The sequence below is a fragment of the Typopeltis vanoorti genome, chromosome 10, assembly GCF_054136105.1.
Source record: "Typopeltis vanoorti isolate ZY-2024b chromosome 10, IOZ_Tvanoo_1.0, whole genome shotgun sequence".
Lineage (NCBI taxonomy): Eukaryota > Metazoa > Arthropoda > Arachnida > Uropygi > Thelyphonidae > Typopeltis > Typopeltis vanoorti.
In genome coordinates this window covers 106,953,952-106,979,318 of record NC_143558.1, presented here as the reverse complement: position 1 = coordinate 106,979,318, position 25,367 = coordinate 106,953,952, and the positions used below count along the sequence as shown (strand labels likewise).

Here is a 25,367-nt window from a genome sequence, read left to right as displayed (position 1 = left end):
CCTTCAGATGTTTTTGTACATTTTCATGAAAAAGGATGGATGGAAATGGTGTGAAATTATGGATAAATAATGTGTGGAACATGTTACCAGACGGTATAATGAAGAAACACAGTTTATTAGTATTTGATATGTTTAGTAGTAATTTAACTGAGAATACTAAAAGTCTTCGAGAAAAAAAAACACAAAAATTGCTGTTATACCAGGTGGTTTAACTTCTGTATTGCAACCACTAGACATCTGCTTGAACAAACCATTTAAAGATCACATGCGAGAAGAGTGGAATAACTGGATGTTGACTGGTGAAAAATCATTTACAAACAGTGGATCTATGCGCGCATCATCACTTGATATGTCGTGCAATTTTGTGATCAAAGCATGGAATAAAGTAGAGACTGTAATAAAATCATTTAAGAAAGTGTGGTACCTCTAATCTTATGGATGCTACGGAAGATGATCTGTTGTGGGATACTGATGACAATGAAAATGAAATCAATTCAGGGGATTTGAACTGGGATCCATATGACGATCATTTAAATAATGAATCTGAAGAATATTTTCAACAGATGATGAAGAAAATTAACATGAAAATTGAGGTTAATAATTATTATTTATTTTTTAAGACATATCTATTTAATATTTTAAATAAATTTATGTAATAAAAAATTAATCTGATTTGTTTATAAACACTGCCTATTTTCTTATATAACGATGTGTTGTAACTACCTAAATGTTCATCCAAGAAATTAAGCTTATCTTTTTATACTCGTCATATAAGATGACCTATGATTTTGAGGGGTTTAATGTAGTATTTGAGAGTCATCTTATATGCTGACATATACGGTACATTGTCTCCATATACTGAGATAGATGCCAGCTGAGTATAACAGTACAGAGATAATTTAAGACCTATTAGTTCTGGAATGCAACTTTTGATTAGAACTGGGGAGATATGAAAAAGTCTTCTGATTCTTATGGTATCCAGGTTATTTAAGATTCTTCTGATATCTTTTTTTTTTTTTTTTTGCCAAAAGACCAAAAAACAATGCAATGCACTTTCAAGTATAGTGGGAGGCAATATATTTGGAAGAGAAAAATGATGCCAGGTCAGTTTTATATTTAGATGCTGTACCAGTGGTGAGCAGAAGATGCATCTAATGACACAACTGCCATTTTGACAGGAGGCAAGTATTTGTAATACGTATGCTATTACTGGCTATTTGCTATTTATATGCCACCATTATTATGATTTTTTATATATTCCTTTCTAATTCTCATTATTCCATCTTACTATTGTGTACTTAGTTTATCTACCTTTCACACTACAAGTTTTATGCCTATGGATACTAGAAAATTTATTTGATAAGACTGCCACCAGTATCTTTTAATTGGCATAAAACTCAGTAATATAGATAGTTGATTTCTCTCTCTCTTTCTCTAACACAAATTTCTTCAATAAAACTTTACACAAACAGTTGTGATCTATTTGCACTTAACAATACGCTTCAGCTATCATACTTGATTTCCCACTCTTAAGTTCACTTTTATTTAAGAACAGTGCATTGTCAAATAAACAATCAGGCAGCACTCTATTGACATATAATTAAAACATTCATTTACAATAAAAAAGTACATTAAATAAGCGAAAGGGAGGTTACTCTCTCTCTACCTATCCTTATATACTTTTGGTATAAAAAACAAACTTTCCCTTTTCAATATTAAATGACTATACAATGTAATTACTCCTATGCTTAAAAAAATCAAACTGCCGAGACTAATTTACTCATAAAGAGAATAGTTAGCTATGGCGAGTTATCTTACAATTTATATTCCAGTTAACAACAAATCAGAGGACTCTCTTATAGGTGTTTCTTATTACTATTTCTTTTCAGTCCATCTATGACATACCTCCTAGATTACAAAAAGAATGTACATAAAAGGATGTAACACACTTACAGAGGCTCTTTGTCATGGCACCTTCCAAAAGTCCTGCATTAAAGTCACTATGGTTTTTCTTTCATCTCAGGCCTTAGGTTTCTATCTGGAGAGTCTTGTTTGTTATTCCCTTCAACATGACAGGTGTTCTTAGTTTAGTGATACCGTTGGATACTCAGGATTGCAACTTTCTGAACAGAGATACAGTTATCACTGAAACATGGGAACCAGTGTCCAGTAAAACTCTACATTTTAGCCCTCTTATTTTTCCCTTATCATAGTCATAGAATCTCCATGTTGGTTTCTAATGTTTCTTGGCCACTTCTTAGTCCTCTGTGTGGGATGATGGTGAGTCATAGATTCCCAATACATCCTTCTATCTGAGTCTCTTCCACCACTATAGCAATTTCTGGCAATGTGCCCAAACTTATTGCATCTATAGCACTGAGGTACTTTCCTCCTGTTTTCCCTTTCAATACACTCTCGTTCAGGGCTCAGCTTTTCCTTGGAGGTTTTTGCCTTGAATTCCCCTAGTTGGTTTAGAATGGAGTCAAGTTTCTCCATCAAGGGCTGCTGTAGTCTTTCTACCTCTTTTTTCATATAAGAGTGTATTTCTTCCATGTTAATAGACTCTGCAACACTCAATCTGTTGTGGTCTATGTTATTATTTTCTGTGACCTCATTTTCCTCTTTTCTGTTTACTTTTTTCTTTAGGATTACCTGGATTTTTCTCTTTCTTAACCTCAGTTTTTGGATCTGACGCCTCTGTAATGTTGTGTATCTGGCTGGCACCAGATTCGGGATGAAGATCACCTAGCCTTTCTTTCTTCTTTTTCTTTTATGGCCTGATAGCATTCTTCTAAGGTGTTTATTTATCTTTTGTATGTTGTCGCTTTATATTCTTCTCTTACTCCTAACCTGAATTGGTTGAAGACAGCCCAATCAAAGTGACTCTTTTCATCACTGGACACGCTCAGGCTATTAGCTAAGGTGAGCAATCTGTTGTAATAATCAGTGATAGATTCTTTTTTTTCTTGTCTACATTTTTGCAGCCTCTACAGGTTCGGACCCACGCTTCTAACTTTGGAAAACTGAGATATCAGGGTATCCTTAAATTTATTGTATTCCAAAGTGTCTCTCAGTATGGGAGAGGAATACAAAAAATTCTTGGCCCTGCCAATCAGTTCATTTCTTGGTATCATTAGAAGCTGGAAGTCCAACCAGTTTCCGACGTTCCTTAGCTCCTCTACAAACTTGAAGAAGGACAATACATCATCATGGTCCTCTCCAGAGAACTGAGGGATTATGAGGTGAGGATTTACTGTTCTAAAGAATTCTACATCCCCCATCGTGTTAGTACTAGTGGCTTCCGAGTTACCACTGTTCACATTCATGGTTCTTAAAAAATTTTCTTACACTATATATATACACTTTCTATTTATTGGCCTGTTTTTTATTTACAAAACTGTTCCAATCCATTATTTTTTATTTTAACTACTGTGAATTTTATCCAGTCGCTACTGCGCAATTGTAATACATATGCTATTACTTGCTATTTATATGCCGCCGTTATTATTTTTTATATATTCGTTCTTATTCTCACTATTTCATCTAACTATTGCATACTTAGTTTATCTACCTTTAGCACCATGAGTTTTATGCTTATGAATACTAGAAAATTTATTTGATAAGACTGCGCAACCAGTATCTTTTAATTGGCATAAAACTCAGTAATACGGCCAGTTGATTTGTCTCTTTCTTCTTTCTCTAACACAAATTCCTTCAGTAAAACTTTACCCAAACAGTCATGGTCTATTTGCACTTAACTATATGCTACGACTATCATACTTGGTTTCCCGCTCTTAAGTTTGCATTTATTTAGGAACAGTGCATTGTAAAATAAACAATCAGGCGGCACTCTATTGACATATAATTAAAACACATTTATTTACAATAAAAACAAAGTACATTAAATAAGCTATAGGGAGGTTACTCTCTCTCTCTACCTATCCTTATATACTTTTGGTGTAAAGAAACAAACTTTCCCTTTTCAATATTAAATGACTATACAATGTAATTACTCTGTAACTTCTATACTTAAAAAAATCAAATTGCTGAGACAAATTTACTCATAAAGAGAATAGCTAGCTATGGCAAGTTATCTTACAATTTATATTCCAGTTAACAACAAATCAGAGGACTCTCTTATAGATGTTTCTTATTACTATTTCTTATCAGTCCATTTATGACATATCTCCTCTAGATTACAAAAAGAATGTACATAAAATGATAACACACTTACAGAGGCTCTTTGTCACGACACCTTCCAAAAGTCCTGCATCAAAATCACTATGGTTTTTCTTTCATCTCAGGCCTTAGGTTTCTATCTGGAGAGTCTTGTTTAAGGGGGCATTTTCGTCGCAATATCAGCGGGTCTTGGACTGCAATCTTCCCGGTACTCAAAAGTTCAGGCAAGAGGTTTCAGTACACAGGTTGAAGATCGCTCTGCGGCTTTTGGCTTTGGTTTACTTCCCGCAGCACTAGGACATCTGACCGACACTTGGCTTATTTACACTGGCTGTTCTCTAATTTTTCCTCTGGCGTGGGTTCGCCGTAAAGTCTGGTCCTCTGGGTCCGACTGCTTCTGGTTCTCCACAGACTGCCTCTCTTCGGTAAGAGCGCTTCGATAACTGGACCATGCCTCTGCTCTCACAGCAACTGAATCTCGCCTCTCTTCTGTCGGCAACTGGACTTCACCTCTCCTGTCGGCAACTGGACCTGGACTCTCCCCTCGATGTGCAGCTCAGTCCCCTTTTATTTTCGCCTTCTCAGAACCTTGCACCAAGGGTTGTAAACCCCAAAGAAATTATTATTATTATTATTATTCCTACCCCAAGTCCTCATGGAGTCAAAGACTCATCTGGGAGGTCCTTTTATCACACACACAGCTCATCATACTGTGCTTTGAACACATTCAAACTCCTTGCAGACACCACACTCTCAGGGAAGGCATTCCAATCATTTAAACTTTGCACGAAAAAAATCTGCCTCTCACTCCCCCTACTCACACCCTCTTTATACAGTTTCCAGGGATGACCTCTGGTTGTCCCCCAATATCCACTATTTTCTGTAGAACTTCTCCAGCATTGATCCTGTAACAACCCCTTATCAACTCTATCATATCTCTCCTCTACCTCCTGTCCACCAGACTCTGCAAATTAAATCTCCTCAATCTTTCCTCATACTCGACATTCCAGAGGTCAGAAACTACCTTAGTCAGTCCCCTTTGGACCCTTTCCAACATCTCTTCATCCTTCTGAAAACCAAGTGAACAAATCTGGGCACAATAATCCATGTGTGGCCTAATCAATGCCTTATGCAATGGAACAAGAATCTCCCTATTTCTACACATCAGTGTCCTCCGCATCATTCCCAGAAGCCTTTGTGTTGTCTTCACAATTCTGGCTATCTGTCCCCTAAATTTCAGATCCTTATCCACTATCATCCCCCAGATCTCTTATTTCTTCCACCCCAACAATATATTCTCATCAGGCATAAATTCTACATCCCATTTTTGTTTTACAAATTTTAAAACCTTACATTTTGCAACATTGAACTCACATCCCTATTTCCATGTCCAATCACTCAATTTATTCAAGTCTTCTTGTAAGGCCACAACATCTTCATTACTCTTCATGGTTCATCCCAACTTTGCATTATCTGCAAACAACTGAATACCTCCATCCAAATCTTCGCCAATATCATTAATATACAAGTTAAATAGTAATGGCCCCAAAACAGACCCTTGAGACACTCCACTAGTGACTTTCCTTTTCCTGGATATTGCTCCCCCATACACAACTTGTTGATGCCTATCAGACAGCCAGTCTCCAATCCAATGCACTAATCTAATATCCAACCCCATCTGCTCTAGTTTGACTATCAATTTATCACGAGGTACTCTATCAAAAGCCTTTGCAAAATCTAAGTATATTACTGTGTATCCTTCTCTTCTGTCCAAGGAAGCAGTCACTTTATTGTAATAAGTAAGTAGATCACTAAAACATGACCTCCCTTTAGCAAATCCATGCTGTCCATCAAAGATAATACCATTGTTGTCAACCCAACTCTGGATCCTAGTTCTCACAAGCTTCTCCAACAACTTAACCACAACACCTGACACACAGATATGACTATAGCTTGATGCTTGAGTTCGATCACCTCCTTTACGAAGTGGCACAATCTTGCCCTCCTTCCACTCCTTAGGGACTTGAATGAGTGCAAGACTCATATTAAAAAAATATGTCAAGACAGGTGTCGACTCCCTGGCACATTCCTTCAGAATACGTGGTGATATATTATCAAGTCCCACAGCCTTATTAACATCTAGTTTACTCAACTCCCCATACACCTCTTGCTCACTTACAGTCAGTCTCTCCTCACTATCATCTACTGCTCTCAATCTTTCCATGAAGTCACATTCACAAGATTGAAAGACCTTTATGAATTGCTCATTAAGTATCTCCACCACACATTCTGCAACAGCTGTCTTTATACCTTTTTCTCCTATCAATGTCATCCTTCCATAATCATTCTTTCTTTTGCTGGCTACATATCGAAAGAACTCCTTAGGATTCTTTTTTGGCTTCATTAGCTAACTGCTAATGAAGCGACTCACACCATAACCACTCGAATGCAGTCCATCGCTCCCATACAGCTCACTTCTTCCTTCAAACTCATTCCACACATTAACAAACCGTACTCCCGTCTCCTCACACATTTCAGCCAGCATATCATTCATAATCCTTACTCTCTGCCTCATCTCACCACAGTAATACCTAGGCAACACACTGACTACACTTCCTGTCACACTATTTCTCTCTTATCCTTCTAAGCAGCTTCCTGATATCCATTCTGACTTGCTCTTTGTCCCCTGTCAATCTCTCCATGAACACATTAACAAACCGTACTCCCGTCTCCTCACACATTTCAGCCAGCATATCATTCATAATCCTTACTCTCATCTCACCACAGTAATACCTAGGCAACACGCTAACTACACTTCCTGTCACACTATTCTCTCTTATCCTTCTAAGCAGCTTCCTGATATCCATTCTGACTTGCTCTTTGTCCCCTGTCAAATCATTCGTGCCGATTAAAACCATCAATTCCTTTGCTCGCTCCCTCCTCATATCCAACGCCTCAATCACTGTACTCATTTTACTGCCTGGAAAACAAACCTTGTGCATCCTATCATCTAGCACACCTTTAATGATGTAGTCGCCATATAACGCCAGTGCCATCATGCTTAGTTTTAATAGTTTTTACTTGAATTTTCTTAATTTCATTCTACATCCATTTCATCTCTTCTGCTGATTTGAGATGAAATCTCAAATCAGCAGTTCTCCTTGATCTTTTTGTTAAGGCCAGCCCGTTCTTTCTTCTCCTCCGTGTACTCTTTTTTTCCTTGTCTTGTCAGGCAGCAGAAATTTCTCTGAAACTAGCGGATCTCTTTGATACTAGTTTTGAAGGTGTTCATGCGCAGAGCTTGCAAACACCTTTCTCACACACTTAATCGTAAAGAACTTTCTTGTGCTATTATACAAAGTTCCGATGGCAAAGCTGCCTTTGTTTTTGACATTCTAGAAACTTTAGTTAAAACAGTAAATACAATAAATTTCCATAGGGCTATTTACATTAATATTTAACATAAAATACATAGAGACAACAAACAAGATTATTTTTGTAACATCTCATGAGACTTGACCTCTGTAAAAATCAATGTAAAGAGCTTTGGCATTTCTAAGCTACATCAAGTTTTACATTTTCTATTGTTAGCTCTTTCCAAGTCAGATTTCAACATTCACAGCATGGAGTAGAGAATAAAAAAAATTTGTATGGAATGGAGAATAAAGAACCTCATATTAGGAGAGCAGAAGCATCAGCCGTCCCACAGATTATCCTACTTTGATCCCATTATAGCTACCAAAGGGCATGTGGATGGAAAGCAGCTAAACTGAGGGGTGGGGAGATAAACTTGCATGAGCAATGGTCTGAGTTATAGAGAGGAAAAATGATTTCTACAGTATACCTGGTTAAGAGAAGATTCAGGATACTGGGAAGGATAGAGAGGGTTACCCAGAATTCTGATTGGTATATTTTCATTAGATAATTTCATATATTATTATTATCATCATCAAGGAGGGCACCTACTCTACAGCTCTCTATCTCCATCACTCAATTCACCAACCGCAGTGAACCACAACTACCATCATCTACACCAGTGCCATCTGCTGCCCACCACCAATGCATTTCCACAGACAATCACAAATATCCATGCCCAAGGCAGGATTCAAACCCACAGCCTTTTGGCTGGAGAGCAGATACGCTAACCACTTGGCTAACCAGGTTGGCAATCCCCTCATATCCTCGAGTTTAATTACTGAAAATGGAAAAAGGAAAATTAGCTCAAGGTACGGACACTGAGATCACCATTTGGCTAGCTGGACTACAAAAAATCAAGCTTCAGGGATAACAAATTGAAGCGGTCATAGTGATATTCAGATTTTGGAAAGCAGCAAATATTTCACTAAATAGGAAAAGGAAACCTTAACTGGGCAGGTCAAAAATAGTGGATCCTAGATTTGGCATTCTCTTAAAAGCAATAACATTTTACAAAAGTCATCAAGTATGTTTACAATGTCCTGGTAGGATATCATTCATACATAGGAGAAAAAACTAAGAGTGGGGATGGGGGGGGGCAAGAGAAATACAAGCCACAATCCTTGTTTTGGTGACTGAACTTGATATTAGACACTTCAGGCCTCCAAGCAGGTGTCTCATTGAGCCAGAGGTAACTTATCACACACACACACACACACACACACACACACACACACACACACACACACACACACACACACAAAAAAAAAAAAGAACAAAAGAAACCCATCTCAATTCAAGAATACAGCAGAAATACGATTCTGCTGAATGATACATACACAACTAAACCTGATAATAATAGGGAGACTTCCTGACTTTTCGTCACCATTTTGTTGTAATCTACTCTAAGTTTTATTCCTGGAGAAGTCCAAATAGTGGCATGCAGTGAATAATGTCAAAGCCATGCCAAGGACAGGACATATTAGCAGAACCATATGCTCTCTATATGAGAGACATGCCCTTCAGTTTGCTGCATCATGCTGTATACTTCTACTCTTCAACACTATGAAAAACAAATGATTACAGTAATCCTGCAGTATGTAAAACCCTTCTTAAACAAAATAATAAATTTAAAAAAAAATCCAATGCTCCCCACCTTTATCGTATTTGCTAAACAAACACAGTATGATCATAAACTGAAATGACGTACACCATCAATTGCATTCATCCAGTTCATCCAAGCCACAAACCCACCCTCCAAACAAAAACCTGAAAAGAGAAAAAAGTGTGTTATGAGGGAATGGCAAACTCCTCATCTAAAAGCATAAAATTCCATACTCTTTGTTACAATCTCTATAAAGAACTGAACTCAGGCCAAAGTACAGGAACATCTGGCCTGCATTTTAATATCAGAAGGAAAATCTGGCATTTCCAAATACCAATCATGGTATTTCCAATGACTGCTACATTAACCAAAATTATAAACAAGTAAATCAGAAACTACCCATCTGAGAACCTCACTGACTGTCAATATATTTCAAAGATTTGGGAAACATTTCTAAAGACTAACATCAGAAGTATGATACCAAAATCTTATTATAATGATCAGCTCTATGCATGTCCTAGGGGGGGCCCCGCATTCAGATTCTATTCATTTCACATATTTGCCATTCCCTGCTGCAATATGCTTCTATATTACCCCTGATAGAAAAGAGTAATGCTGGTATTCACCACAAACCAAAAATTGGCAACATTTCCAAAACCCACTAAATCTCACACACACAAAGAAATATTAGAACACTACAATGTAGTCTACAAATTTCCTTGCCAAAAAGACTGTGATATCACCTAAACTACTATCAGGTCTTTATGGGCAAGACTACAAGAACACTTCCGTGACTGTAACATCCCTATTCCAGAACATTTAAACACTAAAAAATGCAACATCAAAAAGAAATACTAGAATACAAATTCCAGTGAAAACAGAAATAGCAGTTCAGCCCTTGAACAGAAACATACCCCACAAATTGACAAGGCCATATAGACAGACGAGACAATGAAACAATGCTTAGAATATCAGAAATGATAGCCATAAAATATGATGACAACTCAATCAACGTCCACCGACCCTACATAATCTTCGAGTGTTGGAAGCTCCATAACATAAAAATTAGGTCACAACTCCGACCAATAGGTGATAACACAAGCACTTTAAAGGCAGAAACACCAAGCCCGACATGACATAGCATCCACTTCCCCATGAGTTTCCGACGATGACGCACAGTCGAAACAACCCGCACCCCGTTAACCCTCTCCTTTTTCCCCATAAACCCTTCCTCAAAAAAAAAAAAAAAAAAAATTTCTATTTTGAGCAGCCTCATTCATCTCTCTAACCCCCCTTCCAAAAAAAAGCACCCTTAAAAATAATATATGCTGCTGGACTGCTTATAATATACATATAAGCAGTTCAAACATTTGGGTTCAGTAATAACAGAAAGTAATAATGTGTCAGTTGAAATTACCTATAGAATAGCTGCTGCAAGTAGAACTTATTATAGTATTCAGCCACTATTAAAATCTAATTTGATTTCGATAAAAAGTAAAATCCAGCTATATAAAGTAATCCTCAAACCTGTACTTTTGTATGGCTGTAAAACATGGACAATGATCCAGAGAGATCAAAATCGATTACAAATATATGAACGAAAGGTATTAAGAAAGATGTTGAAAGTTTATTTTTCACTTGGTTAGACTATAATAAATTTAGTTTAATCCTTTATCCAAGTGTGAGCAAACAAAGTTTGCACCTGAAAATATCTTCAGGACTGGGATAAGGTAATACAACACCGGGCAACTCGAAGCAAAGGTGGACCAAGCTAACATCACTCCTATCTCACTATCTCCCATAATGCAAAACACATCTCCTTGCAAATATGTATAATGTCATGTATGAAGGGAAGGGCCACTACCCAGACTAGTTTTGACCCTTACTGAGGTCTCTTCAGTGGGAGCCAGGCCCAGAAGTGGAGATACCAGGCAGAAACAATGGCAAGGTCAGTGAAAAATAAACTTTCAACATCTTTCTCTAAATCCAGAGTAATTTAATAAAAAGGTAGCACACATTTTGGCAGCTCCTATAGGTAAAGATAACCTCACCATTGTTTCTGCCTGGTATCTCCACTTCTCGGCCTGGCTCCCACTGAAGAGACCTCAATAAAGGTCGAAACTAGTCTGGGTAGTGGCCCTTCCCTTAATGCATGACATTATACATATCTGCAAGGAGATGTGTTTTGCATTATAGGAGATACTGAGATAGGAATGATGTTAGCTTGGTCCACCTTTACTATGAGTTTCCCGGTGTTGTACTACCTTACCTCAGTCCTTAATATATTTTCAGGCGCAAACTTTGTTTGCTCACACTTGGATAAAGGATTAAACTAAATTTATTATAGTAGTAAGAAAGATCTTTGGCCCAATTAATGAGAATGGACTTTGGAGACTGAGGAATAATAAAGAAATAATTGAGAAATTCAATGAAGTGGATATTATTACTGAAATAAAGGTGAGACGACTGAGATGACTAGGACATGTTCAGCAAATGGGGGGGACAACAGAGCCTTAAAAAAAGGTCTTCATGTCTGGACCAGATGGATCTAGGCCTAGAGGACGATCAAAAAGGAGATGGCTTGACAATGTGGAGGATGATTTAAAGAAAATGAGAGTAAAAGAACTGGAGGAGCAAGGCACAGAATCGTGAAGAATGGAAGGCTTCCTGAGATAGGCCCAGGTCCTAAATGGACCGTAATGCCAAGAAGTAGTGGTATATATTATATAAAAACACGTTTTTTTTTTTCCAAATTAATTCTCCTACATTGTCTCAACACCCCCCCCCCCCCCACTTTTTCCAAAACCCCCTTCCCTTTTAACACCATAACAGCAGAAGTATGCATATCACAGAAAGAAGACAGCCAACAACATTCAAAAAGGTACAGTAAACCCTCAAATAAACGGACTAATAGGGGCTAAGGAGTGTCTGTCAAATTGAAAGTCTGTTAAATCGCGAATTTTTTAAAATAAAAATATCTGTAACATTATACTGCAATTTTATCAATATTAGCACTGTGATAATAAAAAAATTGTTTTACACACACTTTTAGATAAGTTAATGTGAAGTTAACGTTCAAAGTTGAGGCGCTTGGTTTAGGTAATCCTGCTTTGAAAAAATTATGAAGTTTTTTTGAACTTTTGAATTCTGCTGTTTTTTTTTATAATTAACTGCCTAAAATTAAGAAAATGTGTGTAATAAAACTGCCACAGAAATAACCAATTACAGTACGATTGGTATGATCACGCCCTAATCATTCACCGAATATGTTTTATTATTATTATTCTTATGTTACACCTCCGGAAGTCCAAGGTACTCATCGAGGGAGGGCACCTACTCTACAACTCCATTTCCACCACCCAATCTACCAACTACTACAAACTGCAACTACCATCATCTACACCCACCACCACCACTTTTATTTTCACACAATCACAAACATCCATGGCCACGACGGGATTCGAGCCCACAGCCTTTTAGCTGGAGAGCGGATATGCTAACCACTCGGCCAACCTGGCTGGCTTTTATGAGCGGCGACTCATTTATGTCAGCTAAATTACTACAGTGTTTTTCCAACACATGATGGCCTATTTGCCAAAATTTGTTAAAAATAACAAGAAATTAATAACAAAAAATAACCTATTAATTTAATTATAAGCAAATCTTGATTAAAAGCATTTTAAAATTAACAGGGTGTTAATTTTCACGACATATGGACCGGAAATTTTGTCCATTAAATAAATCTGAAGTCCATTAAATAGAGGGTTTACTGTATGTGCGAATTTTCTTCCTCTATTACTCTGCATATAAAAAAAAAAAAAAACAGCTAACGCCTTTTTATTCCCGTATACGGGGAGTAGGCGAGGCCATTTAGCCCTATCTAACTTTGGGAGACTGAGTGGGCAGTTCAATCTCCACTGGTACCAATCAGAGATAGATGGCCCAAGGCTATCACTAATTAAGCGGTACTCAGTGAAGAGAGATGGCTCAAATGTGCCGCCATCTCGTGGTCCCTAACACAATATATTTAATGTCTGAAATAATGTGGGTTCTACGGTCGATTTTCTTGAGTTTACAGGACGAAAAACCTGCTTGCCCGTGCCAGAGATCGACTAACTCGGGAACCGGTCGAAAAAAGGCTTAGAAAAATTTCCTCTAGTAGCCGACTAGACTCAAAACCAAGTCTTCCTTCGTGCGGCCAAGCGCCGTGGTTGGCAAACACCACATCCAGTGAGCTACACAGGCTCTACTCTGCATATATTTGTCTCTAAAATACATCTATAATGCCCTAAGAATTCTGAGTAAAAAGCCAATGACATTAAATAAGGGGCACTCCTAAACGAAAGCATAAAAAATAGCCGTAAAAATAATAGTAATGTTGAGTTTTAATGTATCTAACATATTAGAAAATGAATTTTTAAAAAAATTAATTAGATTTATATGTGGTTTCTCTAACTGCTGTCATTATTCATCCCCAAAATTTCTTCATGTCTAAAAAATTCCAGCCAAGCAAAATGCTATCAGAAGCAACAACAAAGATCATTCTATGATGACAGTGGGAATAAATAGATTATTATTCATTTTAGAAATTATGGACTTTACAACCGTGTTATAAATAACTATTTTAATTTCCTGACGTTTTGACCTTCATATTAAGGTCATCATCTGGAGTATGTAGAAATATACAAGGACAAGTTGAGTTACATTTCACACAGTAAGCAAACAATCATTTGATCACTGGTTATTCTACTGGCATGACCTCTAGTGAGAAAAAAAAAAATACAGATAAAGTTAAAAATTAATTATTTAGAAACTACATCAAAGCTAAATTCTATTTAAAATAACATAGGAGAAACATTCTTTTATATAGATAGTTTTCTTACAGTAACAATGATGTCCTATTTCTAACATGACAATATATTAGATTTAGGATTCTGGATTATCTAGTCCTGTTTATAGTTAACTCTTAGGGAGAAGGTTAAGTGGGTAGAATATGTGCCTTCCATATGCTTGGGATTTTTAGACCATCATTATTATTCAGATTGGGGTAGTTGATAAGAATCTCACAAGCTTCCTTAAATTTGCGTTCATACCATGTTTTGGTGTGATGTAAACAACGGGTGCTTTTCCAGTCAATTCTATGTAAAGTTTTCAGGGCATGATCAGAAAGGCCAGCTTCACCATAGTTATATTTAATGTGTCGTTTATGTTCCTTTTGTTTGATAGGAATTGTTCGTCCTGTTTCCCCCTATATACGGTAGATTACAGGTGCAATAAATACGGTATATTCAGGGTGGGCCAGGGGAGGGAGTGGGTCTTTGAATGAGTTGAATAAGCTTTTTAATTTTGCAGGAGGTTTAAAGGTGGCTTTGAGGTTGTATTTCTGTAGTATTCTGTTTATTTTATCTGATGTCCCTTTAATGTAAGGAATGGTTATAGTTTAATTGTAGCCTGGTTTATTATTGTGTTTTATTGAGGTCTTGTAGAAAATTTTGTTAATAATGTTTTGGCTGTAACCATTTTTTAAAAAAGTATTGCTGATAACTTTAAATTCGCCTTTCAGCACTTGTTCATTGGAGCAGATCTTCAAAGCCCTGTTTTTAGAGTATTAATGACACCTAGTTTTTGTGTTGGGTGGTGGTGGTTTATGTGTATATATTGGCCAGTATATGTCTGTTTCCAGCCAGAAGGAAGATGTGTGACAAATGTATCTAGAAATGGAAGTGTGTTCTGTTTTTCAATCTCAATTGTGCGTTTGCGTTGTTTGTTTAGGTGGCTAAGAAAAGTGTCTAGTGTCTGGGGACCATGAGGCCAGATCGTGAAAACATCGTCAACTTATCTAAGCCAGACTTTGGGTTTTAAAGGAGAGGAATCTAGAGCATGTTGCTCAAAATATTCCATATAAAAGTTATAATATAATAAACTCGGAGATAATGGGGGGGGGGGGGATATTGGCAAGCCCATGTCTGTGCCTTCTTTTTTGTAGTAGAAAGCATTTTGCCATACCAAATAACCAGAACTTAATACATGTGCAAAGAGCACCATGATATCTGGAGGGAATTTGTTCTGTAAAAGAAAGATTGTGTCATTGATTGGGACATTCGTAAAGAGGGCAGAGAAGTCAAAATTGACTAATAAATCATCTTTTTGTAATGTAATGTCTTTGATTATGTTTATGAAGCATTGTGTGTTTCTGATATAGGAGGGGGAATGATCTACCAACTCCTTAATCCTAGGTGATAATTCTGGCTGTCTATACCTTCGACTATGAGCCAGAGTGGTTATTTTGTTTGTGTATCTTTGGTAGACCGTAAATTCTCGGGGAACAAGCGTAGTGTAGAAGTAATTTTTTGACTGTATTTTTGGGCCATGTAGTAATTGATTTAAATAGTTTCTGTGTTTTCTTTTTTATTCTATTGGTTGGGTGGTAGTTAACAAATTGGTATGTACTATTGTCCGAGACTAGCAGATTCATTTTTTCTAAATATGTGAAGGTCGAAAACTCGGAAAATTAAAATAATTATTTATAACATGGTTGTAAAGTCCATAATTTCTAAAATGAATGCTGATCACTGTGCAACACTGAAAGAAAATATAGATTACTATATTTAAGTGAGCAAATAAACAATCATTAAATCATCTCAAAATACAAGATGAAATATTTTGCAATAATTCTGAATCACAATTTATTATATTAACATTTTCAGGTCAAAAGTAACAGAAAATATTACTATATAAAATAACTGTGGGAAAAGGGGGGGGGGGGAGTTGAGATAAAGGATTAGTGCTAATATGAAATATAGCAAGAAGAATTGTATATTTGATTAAATTTCTGTATGAATAAAATTTATTTTGACATTTATATTTATTTATTTAAACATTTATAAAATATATTTATACATATGCAATTATTTTTATTTCATTAGACACCTGAAATGTGGAAAAGAAGCTGGAGACAATATTACACAGGTACCTCCATGGAAGCAGAAGACTCATGGGAGACCCCACTAACATTATACCTATCCTTAAACTCATTCACCAAGTGCACTCATAACAACTCTAACACTGTTCTTCAAGCAAAAAATCTAGTCCACACACACTCTTACTAACCACAATCTTGTACAATTTTTAGGGTTGATCTGTAGTTCTCTCTCTACTTGTATTGCATGTACTTAAAATATGTTTCCTTCATGTCCCCTCTTTTCTACCTATCAACTAAACTTTATAATGCATACATCTTCAATCTATCCTCAACACGATTGCCCAGATCTGCCACTATCTGCTTCACTTGTCTCTGGATACTCTCCTGTTCCTCAAGAAACTCCAGATAAGCAAATCTATGCACAGCCAAGTTGCAGTTGTGCCACAGCCTTATAAAGAGGGATAATAACCTCCTTATCTCTTCTTGTCAATGTGTTCTTAAACATCCAAGTAATGCTTTGAGCTATTATGCCAACTTTTAAACGTGTCCCCTGAAATTCAACTCTCTATCTAACATTAAATCTGTAGCTCTTCATAAATTTCCTGCAATCCAGTATCATCAATATAATACACAGTATAGAGTTTTATCTCTTATCTCTTCTTGTCAATGTGTTCTTAAACATCCAAGTAATGCTTTGAGCTATTATGCCAACTTTTAAACGTGTCCCCTGAAATTCCACTCTCTATCTAACATTAAATCTGTAGCTCTTCATAAATTTCCTGCAATCCAGTATCATCAATATAATACACAGTATAGAGTTTTTGCATTTCAAAGTGCATAATAGTACTAACATTACCCTTTGCCCACACTGCCAATAGATTTAAATCATTGTGCAGGATTGCTATATCACTTTTATTAACTACTGCCCTCCCCAATTTTGTATCATCAGTAAACAATGGAATACCCCCCACTCAAATCATTCCCTGCATCATTAATATATAAATTAAACATCAGTGGCCATAGTATATAGCCTTGACATACTCCAGCAGTCACCCTTATTCTCCTAGGCTCCTTTCCACCATATACTGCTGTCTGTCAGCTACCCCATACCATATCTATGTCACTAGCTCTGAATCATTTCCATCTGCTCTGACTCTAACAGTTTGCAATGCAGTATTCAGTCATTTTTGCAAAGGCAAAGTCCAGCAGTATCACAGTATAGCTATTAGCCTAATTCAATTCAATTGTGACTATTATAAAATATGAATAAATTACTAAGGCAAGACAAGCTTTTCACAAAGTCATGCTGCCACAACAGAGTATCATATTCCTATCCAACCCATTACTGAAGTCTACCTTTAACCAACTCTACCAATACCTTAACCACCACTCCTGAGATAATAACCGCTCTGTAATCTGCTTCTTTTGTCTTGAAGCCTCCTTTATATAATGGAACATTCTTATCCTCTTTCCACCTGAATTTATGCCCTTGCAAAGTCAGTAACTTCAGTAATTCTTCTGCTTCTGTCACTTTTCTACCATTGACACTGATTAGTTATCCTTCCATAATCATACTTCCTTTTACTCATCACATAACGAAAAACTCTTCAGGATGTCCTATGGCCTGCTTAGCTAATTTCCTCTGAATCTGATTTAGTCTTCCTTACCATACTGGCCACCCTTCTTGCCTATGCTTTGTATTGCTCATAAGCAGTATACCTTATCTCACCACCTTTTCCTTTATATTCCTTCCACAATATTTTCTTTTTTGCAGCTCCTGCTTTATATTGCTACTCATTCGTTTAACACACAACGGGTTTATTATTCTGACCCTGGAAATGACAGTCTGATACTGCACTACTTCTCTCAAACAATCCCTTACTACTTGTCATGCACTTTTTTTTTTTGTTGTTGTAACTTCTTATGCTATAGCACTGCTCCAAGTTATCTAAATTTGTCATAATCACCAAATATCATATATGACGAGATGTGCATAAATATGGATTTCTAAAAAATTTACATTGGCTGCACTGCATAATTCAGAATGCATAGTCTGAAGGTAGAATTGATGACTGGAAGAACAGAGGTCCCATAGTACCTATCTGTAAAGAAAGGGAAATAAAATGGAATGAATGTGAGAATTACAGAGGAATTTACATGCAGAGTGTTTGGTAAAATATATGCAAACATACTTGAGAGAGAAGACTAAGAAAAATTGTGAAAGGGAAGCTTAGAGAAGAACAAAGATAAATAATTGAGTGATTTAAGTTATGCAGATTTGGAAAAGCATATGACAAGGTGCCAAGAAAAAAGCCGTTCAAAACTTCACAATTATACAGCGTAAATGGGCATTATACTGAGCAATAAGGTTTCACTGATATCTGACACTAAAGTTGTAAATCAACAGTTAGAAAAAGAAGTAACTGGTATTAATATTGGCAATAAAAATGATAAAAAAAAAAAAAAAGGAAAATAGGCAAGGACAAGGAATATATCAACTGAATGGAGAACCTGAACACAGTGCATATAACAAAGTTTACTGAACATGGCAAATTAAGTATGGAAATAGAGAACAGAATTAGAAAGCTGATATAGTGAGGAGTCAGCTGAATCGCTTTATATGGAATAAGAACAAAATTAGCCAAAACACTAAACTAGCAGCATACAAGAAAGTGTTCAAACCAAGTTTGACTAATGGATCTGAGACATGGGTTGAGAAAAATTAAAGTAATGAATAAATGGCATCAATAGCAGCATTGTATTAAAAGTGAAGATATGAGGAAGGATGTCGACCTGCTAATATTCAGGAACATTGAATAGAGCTAATCTAAGTTGGTATCAACACTTAAATATGGGAGAGGAAAGGTTAACAAAACTGCTTTTTCCAGGATGGCTGGAAAAAGACCCCAAGGAAGACCTAGAATCTAAGGTGTATTGATGAAGTCAGAAGTGACCCAGAATACCAAAATTTAAGATCTAACAATACTGGATTTCTGACAAATTCATTTGGAGGAAAATTGTTGATAGGAGGTTAATAATAATGTAAACTCAATCAGGTAGTACTATTGCAGTATCCTGTATATGCCTTGAGGGAGTTCATCAAATTCCTGCATACAGGAATTTGATGTTCAACTTTATTTTTTTTTATATCCAAATATCATAAATGTTAAAGAAGAATACTAACCAGGTGATCTTGGATCACAAGTATCCATATGAAATGCCACCACACCTGTAGGCAAATCGATAATTGTATGCTCCGATAAGAGGTGAGTGCCTATTTAAATAAAAAAAATGCATGCAGTAAATAAATTTATTTTCATTATATAAATGTTTCATAGCAATCTCTAAAATTTTCCATGTCAATCCATATCTGATAACAATGTGCATTTGATTCAGACTTGAATGGCAGAGAGCTTGATCCAAAATAAATTTGATTCATTCTTTAAAATTCCAATTTAATGACCATACCATGAAAGCTTATAAAAATTACATAAATCAAGTGGATATTAAATCCAGCATTATTTCAAAGACAAATATAGAAACTATGAAAGTTTCGTACGAAATTTGACCAGAGAGTTTACAGGAATATACTCACCAGCATTTACGAGTTGCCCTAGCATGGACCTTATAAAAAGCATGATTGCTTGCCCAAGCGTCATATATTTGACTTCTATTGGTCCATTTTGATAAAGTTTTACTGGCCTGAAAGTTGTTTTGACTGGTTGGTTCTCCTCAGAGACCAGGCAGAAACCTTAAGAGAGCAAAAGCACTCATTCAGTACTAAAGAACTCGAAGTGTCAGAGAGGTGTATTTTTCGTAAGCGAACTCCCGGTTGGCGAGTAAAGTATTTATAAATTAAAGAGCCAAAAGGACCTTCAGAGCTTCTTTAGTTTGGCAATGCAAAACATATAAATTAAGTGGATATTAAATCCAGCATTATTTCAAGGCCAAATTTGACCAGACAGCTTACAGGAATATACTCACTGGCATTTATGAGTTGCCCTAGCATGGACGTTATAGAAAACATGATTGCTTGCCCAAGTGTCCATTTTGATGAGGTTTCTTCACTAACCTGACAGTTTCGACTTGATTCTCCCCAGAGACCAGGCAAAAACCTTAAGAGAGCAAAAACTCTCGTTCAGTACTGAGGAACTCGAAGTGTCAGAGAGGTGTATTTTTCAAATGCGAACTGTTGGTCAGTGTGTAAAGTATTTACTAAAATTAAAAGCCAAAAGGCTTCAGATCGGCAATGCAAAATTATATAAATCAAGTGGATATTAAATCCAGAATTATTTCAAAGCCAAATGTAGAAACTATGAAAGTTTCGTACAAAATTTGACCAGAGAGCTTACAGGAATATATTCGCCAGCATCGCTGAACTGAAGCCTTTTGGCTCTTTATTTTAGCTTATAAAAATATTTTTTATATTAAAGCTGCAAATCTAGAGAAATCCATGTCAGAACATTTTAAAGATGTCAAAAGGAAAACGCAAATTTCTTTTAGCTTTTTACACAACCTGTGTATGTGTGTGTGTGCGTGCATGCGTTTAATCTGATTATGTTTTAATAAGATAACATTATAAACAATGTTACATTATATCAAACCCTCTAAAGGATTCGATATAATATTACAAATTCTTCATGCAGTCTCATCAATACTTTCGAAATGAATAGGATTCGACACTAGTTAAGAGCACGTGCAGATGACCTAGAAATAACTGGTGGAAATTGCAGGCATAACTTAGAAAACTGATTGAATTTTCTCCTTATATTGCATTAAGATTATGTGTTTCTTAAAGTTTAGATGATTTATATTTAAACTTCTGCTGTTTTTTAGGCTGGGTTAACATGTAGTAGTTTTTTGTTTATTTTTTTTTTTAACTGGGAAGTATTTGAACTCATCTTTGAGTTCAGATTATGATAGCTAGCACTATGACAGTGAAGACAGAGTTAATCCTACTTATGACATTTATGAATGGGATTAAGCAAATAAAATTATACTAACTAGATCTGTAGATTTTAAAAAACACACTCTCCAAATTAATTTTGGGAGATGTTTCTTTTTTTAATCAGAGATATTAACTGAATTCGAATTTCCAAGAGCCTGCATAGTTATTCTAGGGACAGAATGAAACTATTGATTGATTTAAGAAAAATTGCCCATGGAGAATTGTAACATGGTTCCAACTTTAGAAATTTTGTCTACAAATTTGGGAAACATGCTGTACACTGCTGTACACAGACTTTGAAATTCAATCTTAATATTTTTATACAATGACTTTAGCACTAACTACTGATGGAGTGAAAGAATGCAAAAATATAGAAGCAAAAGTTAATGAAAGCAAGAATGTAGAAGTGAAAGTGTGTCATTTTCACTTCTACATTCTAGCAAAAGCAAGAATGCACAGGGAGGGAGAGAGAGAGAGAGTAAAAGTGTTGAACAAAAGAATAGTATGATATCATTCTTTACATCAGTAAAGAATGAAGAGTTGACTGCAATGAGGGAGACAACTTGGTTGTGCGGATTGATACGAAGGGCAAAGCATGAGCTGGAGCAAATGCAAAAATGTCTGGTGAGTGGTTCATCCAAAAAAAGAAATAAATAAATGTGTGATAAGAAAAATGAGGACTTAACCAAGAGTGAAAGAAAAATCAAGGAGCAAGTGCTGTACAGCAATTCGCTCATAAAAGGTACGACCAATGAGAGTTTGGAAAAATCATGCTTTCCTGGTGTAAAAATTAATGATGTTAGTGAGGCTATGAGAGCACAAAACGGTAGGGTGAAAGAAATGGTCGTAGTGGCTGGAAAGAATGATTTAAAAAGAGAAAAATATGGCATGAGAGAGAAAGAAGACATGAAAGAATTACTGGAAGTAGCAAAAGAAAAGGGTGAGAGAGAGAGTAAAGATAGTGAGTCTGTTGCCACGGTATGACAGAGTAGAGCTGAAAAGGAGGGCTAAAATAGCAAATGACTCGATGCATAGGTTAAGCAGGAGGAGTGGTGTGGAGATTGTGGATGTGTGGAATGAGTTTGATGGGCGAAAGGATTTATGCAAGAAGGATGGTTTGCATCTGAATCGATTTGATGTCTGGAGACTGGAAAAAGTGTTGTTGAATGAAATGAAAGTGGATGTGAAGAATAAGGAAAACTAGAGCTTTCAGGGGGAGAGGAGCAAGCTGTTGAGTGAATGTGCAGGCATCAGTGAGGCAGCTGAGTGTAAGAATGTGTATAAAATGTCAAAGTTAGTACCACTGGTAAGAAACCAGAATGGAACAGTTAGTATAAAGTGTCAGGATAGCAGTGCGCCTAAGGGGCTTTTGTACTTTATGTACACTAATGCCAGGAGCATTCAGAACAAGCAACAGGAATTATTGGCATTAGTTGGCTCATCCTGGCCAAAAGGCTATTGGCGTTAGTGAGACATGGTTAACACGTTCGCTGCCACGCTACTTCGGCATAGTCTGTTCCCGTACGCGCGCAATTTCACTTCTTCGAGGTCAGTACGGTAATCTCGTTGCCGGCGGTAAGCGTCATACGAGTATACTCGTAGCTGGCTTGTGTAGCTGGTTTACCAACTATGAGTATACTTGTAGTTAGCAGCGAATGTGTTAACAGAAGATGATATAGTTAGTGGGAGAGAATGTGAAAGGTATAGTGTGTTCGGGGAGGATAGAGAGAAAAGAATGTGGGAGGAATGTTATCGATTTATTGATGATAGCTGATGAACTGCAACCAAAGAGAGTAGAAGTTCAACTGCAGGCTGATGAAAATAGCACATTTGAGGCTCTCTGATATGAAATTGAGGCCAGCAGAACAAAATATACAGCTGGATGCTGCTATAAACCAGGGGATGGAAAAGATGGAGATAGTATGAATTGGCAAATAGATTCAATGAGTGAAGAACCGGTAATTATTGTGGAGGATTTCATCTCTGGGAACATAGATTGGAAGGAGGAGAGGACACATGGAGGAAGGAAATGGATTTTAAGCAGTTACTAAGGGATAATTTCCTGAGACAGCATGTAATGGAATATACTAGAGGTTCAAGAGTGCTTGATCTAGTAATTGCATCTGAGTTATTTGTCTATAATGAATATCACATTGCCACCAAATGGTGAGAGTGATCATATGGTCTTGACCTGGGAGGTGGCCAAATGTGTGGAATTTTCAGTTAAGACAGGGTATATGTGGAATTATAAGGTTGATAAGTATGACAAGCTTAGGAGATTGCTTGGATAGATGCCATAGCATGTAAAACTGCAAGGAATGGATGTTGGGAGGCAATTGCGGACTGCATACCTAGAGTCAGGAGAGCCGATCAAGTGGGAGTTAAATGGATGAATATCATCATCAAACTGGAGCTGCAAAAAAAAAAAAGAAACAATTGTGGAGGGAATTTAAGGAGAAAGGTGACCTGCAGGCATAGGCCAGCAGGGTAACTAGTGGGGTAGGAAAGGCAAAAGCAGATTATGAAAGGAAATTAGCAATTCAAGCTGAAGAGAATAACAAACAGTTCTTTCAATATGCTGCAAGTAAAAAAAAAGAATAAAAAAGAATGTTTATTGAAGAATAATTTTAATGACTGGTGATGATAGGGAGATAACTGAATCAGATGAAATAGTAGAATTACTAAGTGAACATTTTGCAAGAGTATATCATCCAGGTGATGATACTGCAGGAATGAGAGAGCCAAAGGCTTATATGGGAACTGAGGTAAATGAAATGGAGGTACATATAGCATATCACAGAGCCTTAATGTGAATACTGCTGTGGGATTGGATGGTATACAAGCTCGAGTTTCACGTGAGCTGCGAGGAAATTGTCAGTGCCCTTGACCATATTGTTTAATCTAAGTTTCAGCTCTGGGTTAGTCCTCAGGGGATGGAAAGAGGGGAAAATAGTTCCATTGCATAAATGAGGCTCCAAGATTGATGTAGCAAATTACCGAGTGATCAATATATCAGGAGTTGTCAAAGTATTGGAGAAATTGGTCAAGAGCAAAATACAGAAATGAATAGATGGCAATGGGATACTGTATTGGGAGTGGGGGGTAGCTGTGAAGGTCATGTCTTACTAACTTGCTCACGTTTTATAATATAGTGACAGCTGAGATGGATAAAGGTAATGGGTTTACAGTGATACTGCTGGACTTTGCAAAGGCCTTTGACAGGATACCACATGGAATTCTAATCAGTAAACTGCAGCACATGGAAATGGATATAGGGTTGGTGAGATGGATAGTAGTTGATGTAGACAGATATCAGAGAGTAGTTTATTCAGGAGTAGAGTCCAAAAGAAGGCCTGTGACTAGTGACAGGATGCAGGGTTCTGTTCTTGGACTGCTACTGTTTAATTTGTAAATTAACGATATAGAAAAGGATCTGAGAGGAACTGTTCAGTTGTTTGCCAATGATGCAAAGATGGGCAGAGCAATAGTTAATACAGATGACATCAAAATTTTGCAGGATGATTTGGACAGGTGGGAAAACTGGGCAAAGGAGAATGGATATCAGTTTGTGGCAAAGTGTATGGTTATGCATTTTGTGATGAAAAGATTACCAGCTGTATACTACACTGGTGTAACTGTACTCCAGGAAACTGACAAGTTGACAACAGGTTGAAGATTTGTGGTTTACAGAAATTGGTGACAGGCAGAAAATGGATGATATGATTGAGACATACAAATTACTGAGGGGTTTTTACAAGATTTATTCATAGGAAATTTTTTGGAACAGGTGTGTTGAGGTGAGAACTAGGAGCCATCCATGGAAACTGAGTAAGAGTGTAGTTAGCAAGAGTGTTGGAACTAGGTTTTTTGCTTGAAGAGTAGTGAATGAGTGGAATAGGTTGCCAGAGTCTGTTGTGGGTGCCATGACTGTGAATGAGTTCAAAGCAAAGCATGATGGATACTGCACAAATGTTGGATAGTTCTTAATATGATGTTTAGGGCCTCCCTTGATGAGTCTAAGGACTCCTTGGAGTTGCCTGTAATAATAAAAATAGTAATAATAATTACAGTCATGAATGGTGAAATGTTTGTTTATTTACTGTTGCAGATGGAGCGAATTAGGACCAAACTTCAAAATGTTAGCATCATTTTTTTTTACTTCAAGTTAACTGGTCACCATTTTCTAAAAGAGTACAGGTGTCACTTCGTATCACAACACTTGCATCTTTTGTTTTATTTAAAGTTAACTATCTCATCTCATCTTCCTTTTACCCTCTTTCACGTTGTGGTGTCGAGGG

At 36.7% G+C, this 25,367-nt stretch overlaps 1 protein-coding gene across 1 annotated transcript in view; it reads right to left on the bottom strand.

Annotated features, from left to right (window-relative positions):
• BBS1 (Bardet-Biedl syndrome 1) overlaps positions 1-25,367 on the bottom strand; it is a 338,055-nt gene that overhangs the window by 285,826 nt on the left and 26,862 nt on the right. The window contains exon 3 of the mRNA XM_090399338.1: positions 19,306-19,395. Coding sequence (XP_090255464.1) covers positions 19,306-19,395 — 90 coding nt within the window. The remainder of the gene's footprint in view (positions 1-19,305; positions 19,396-25,367) is intronic.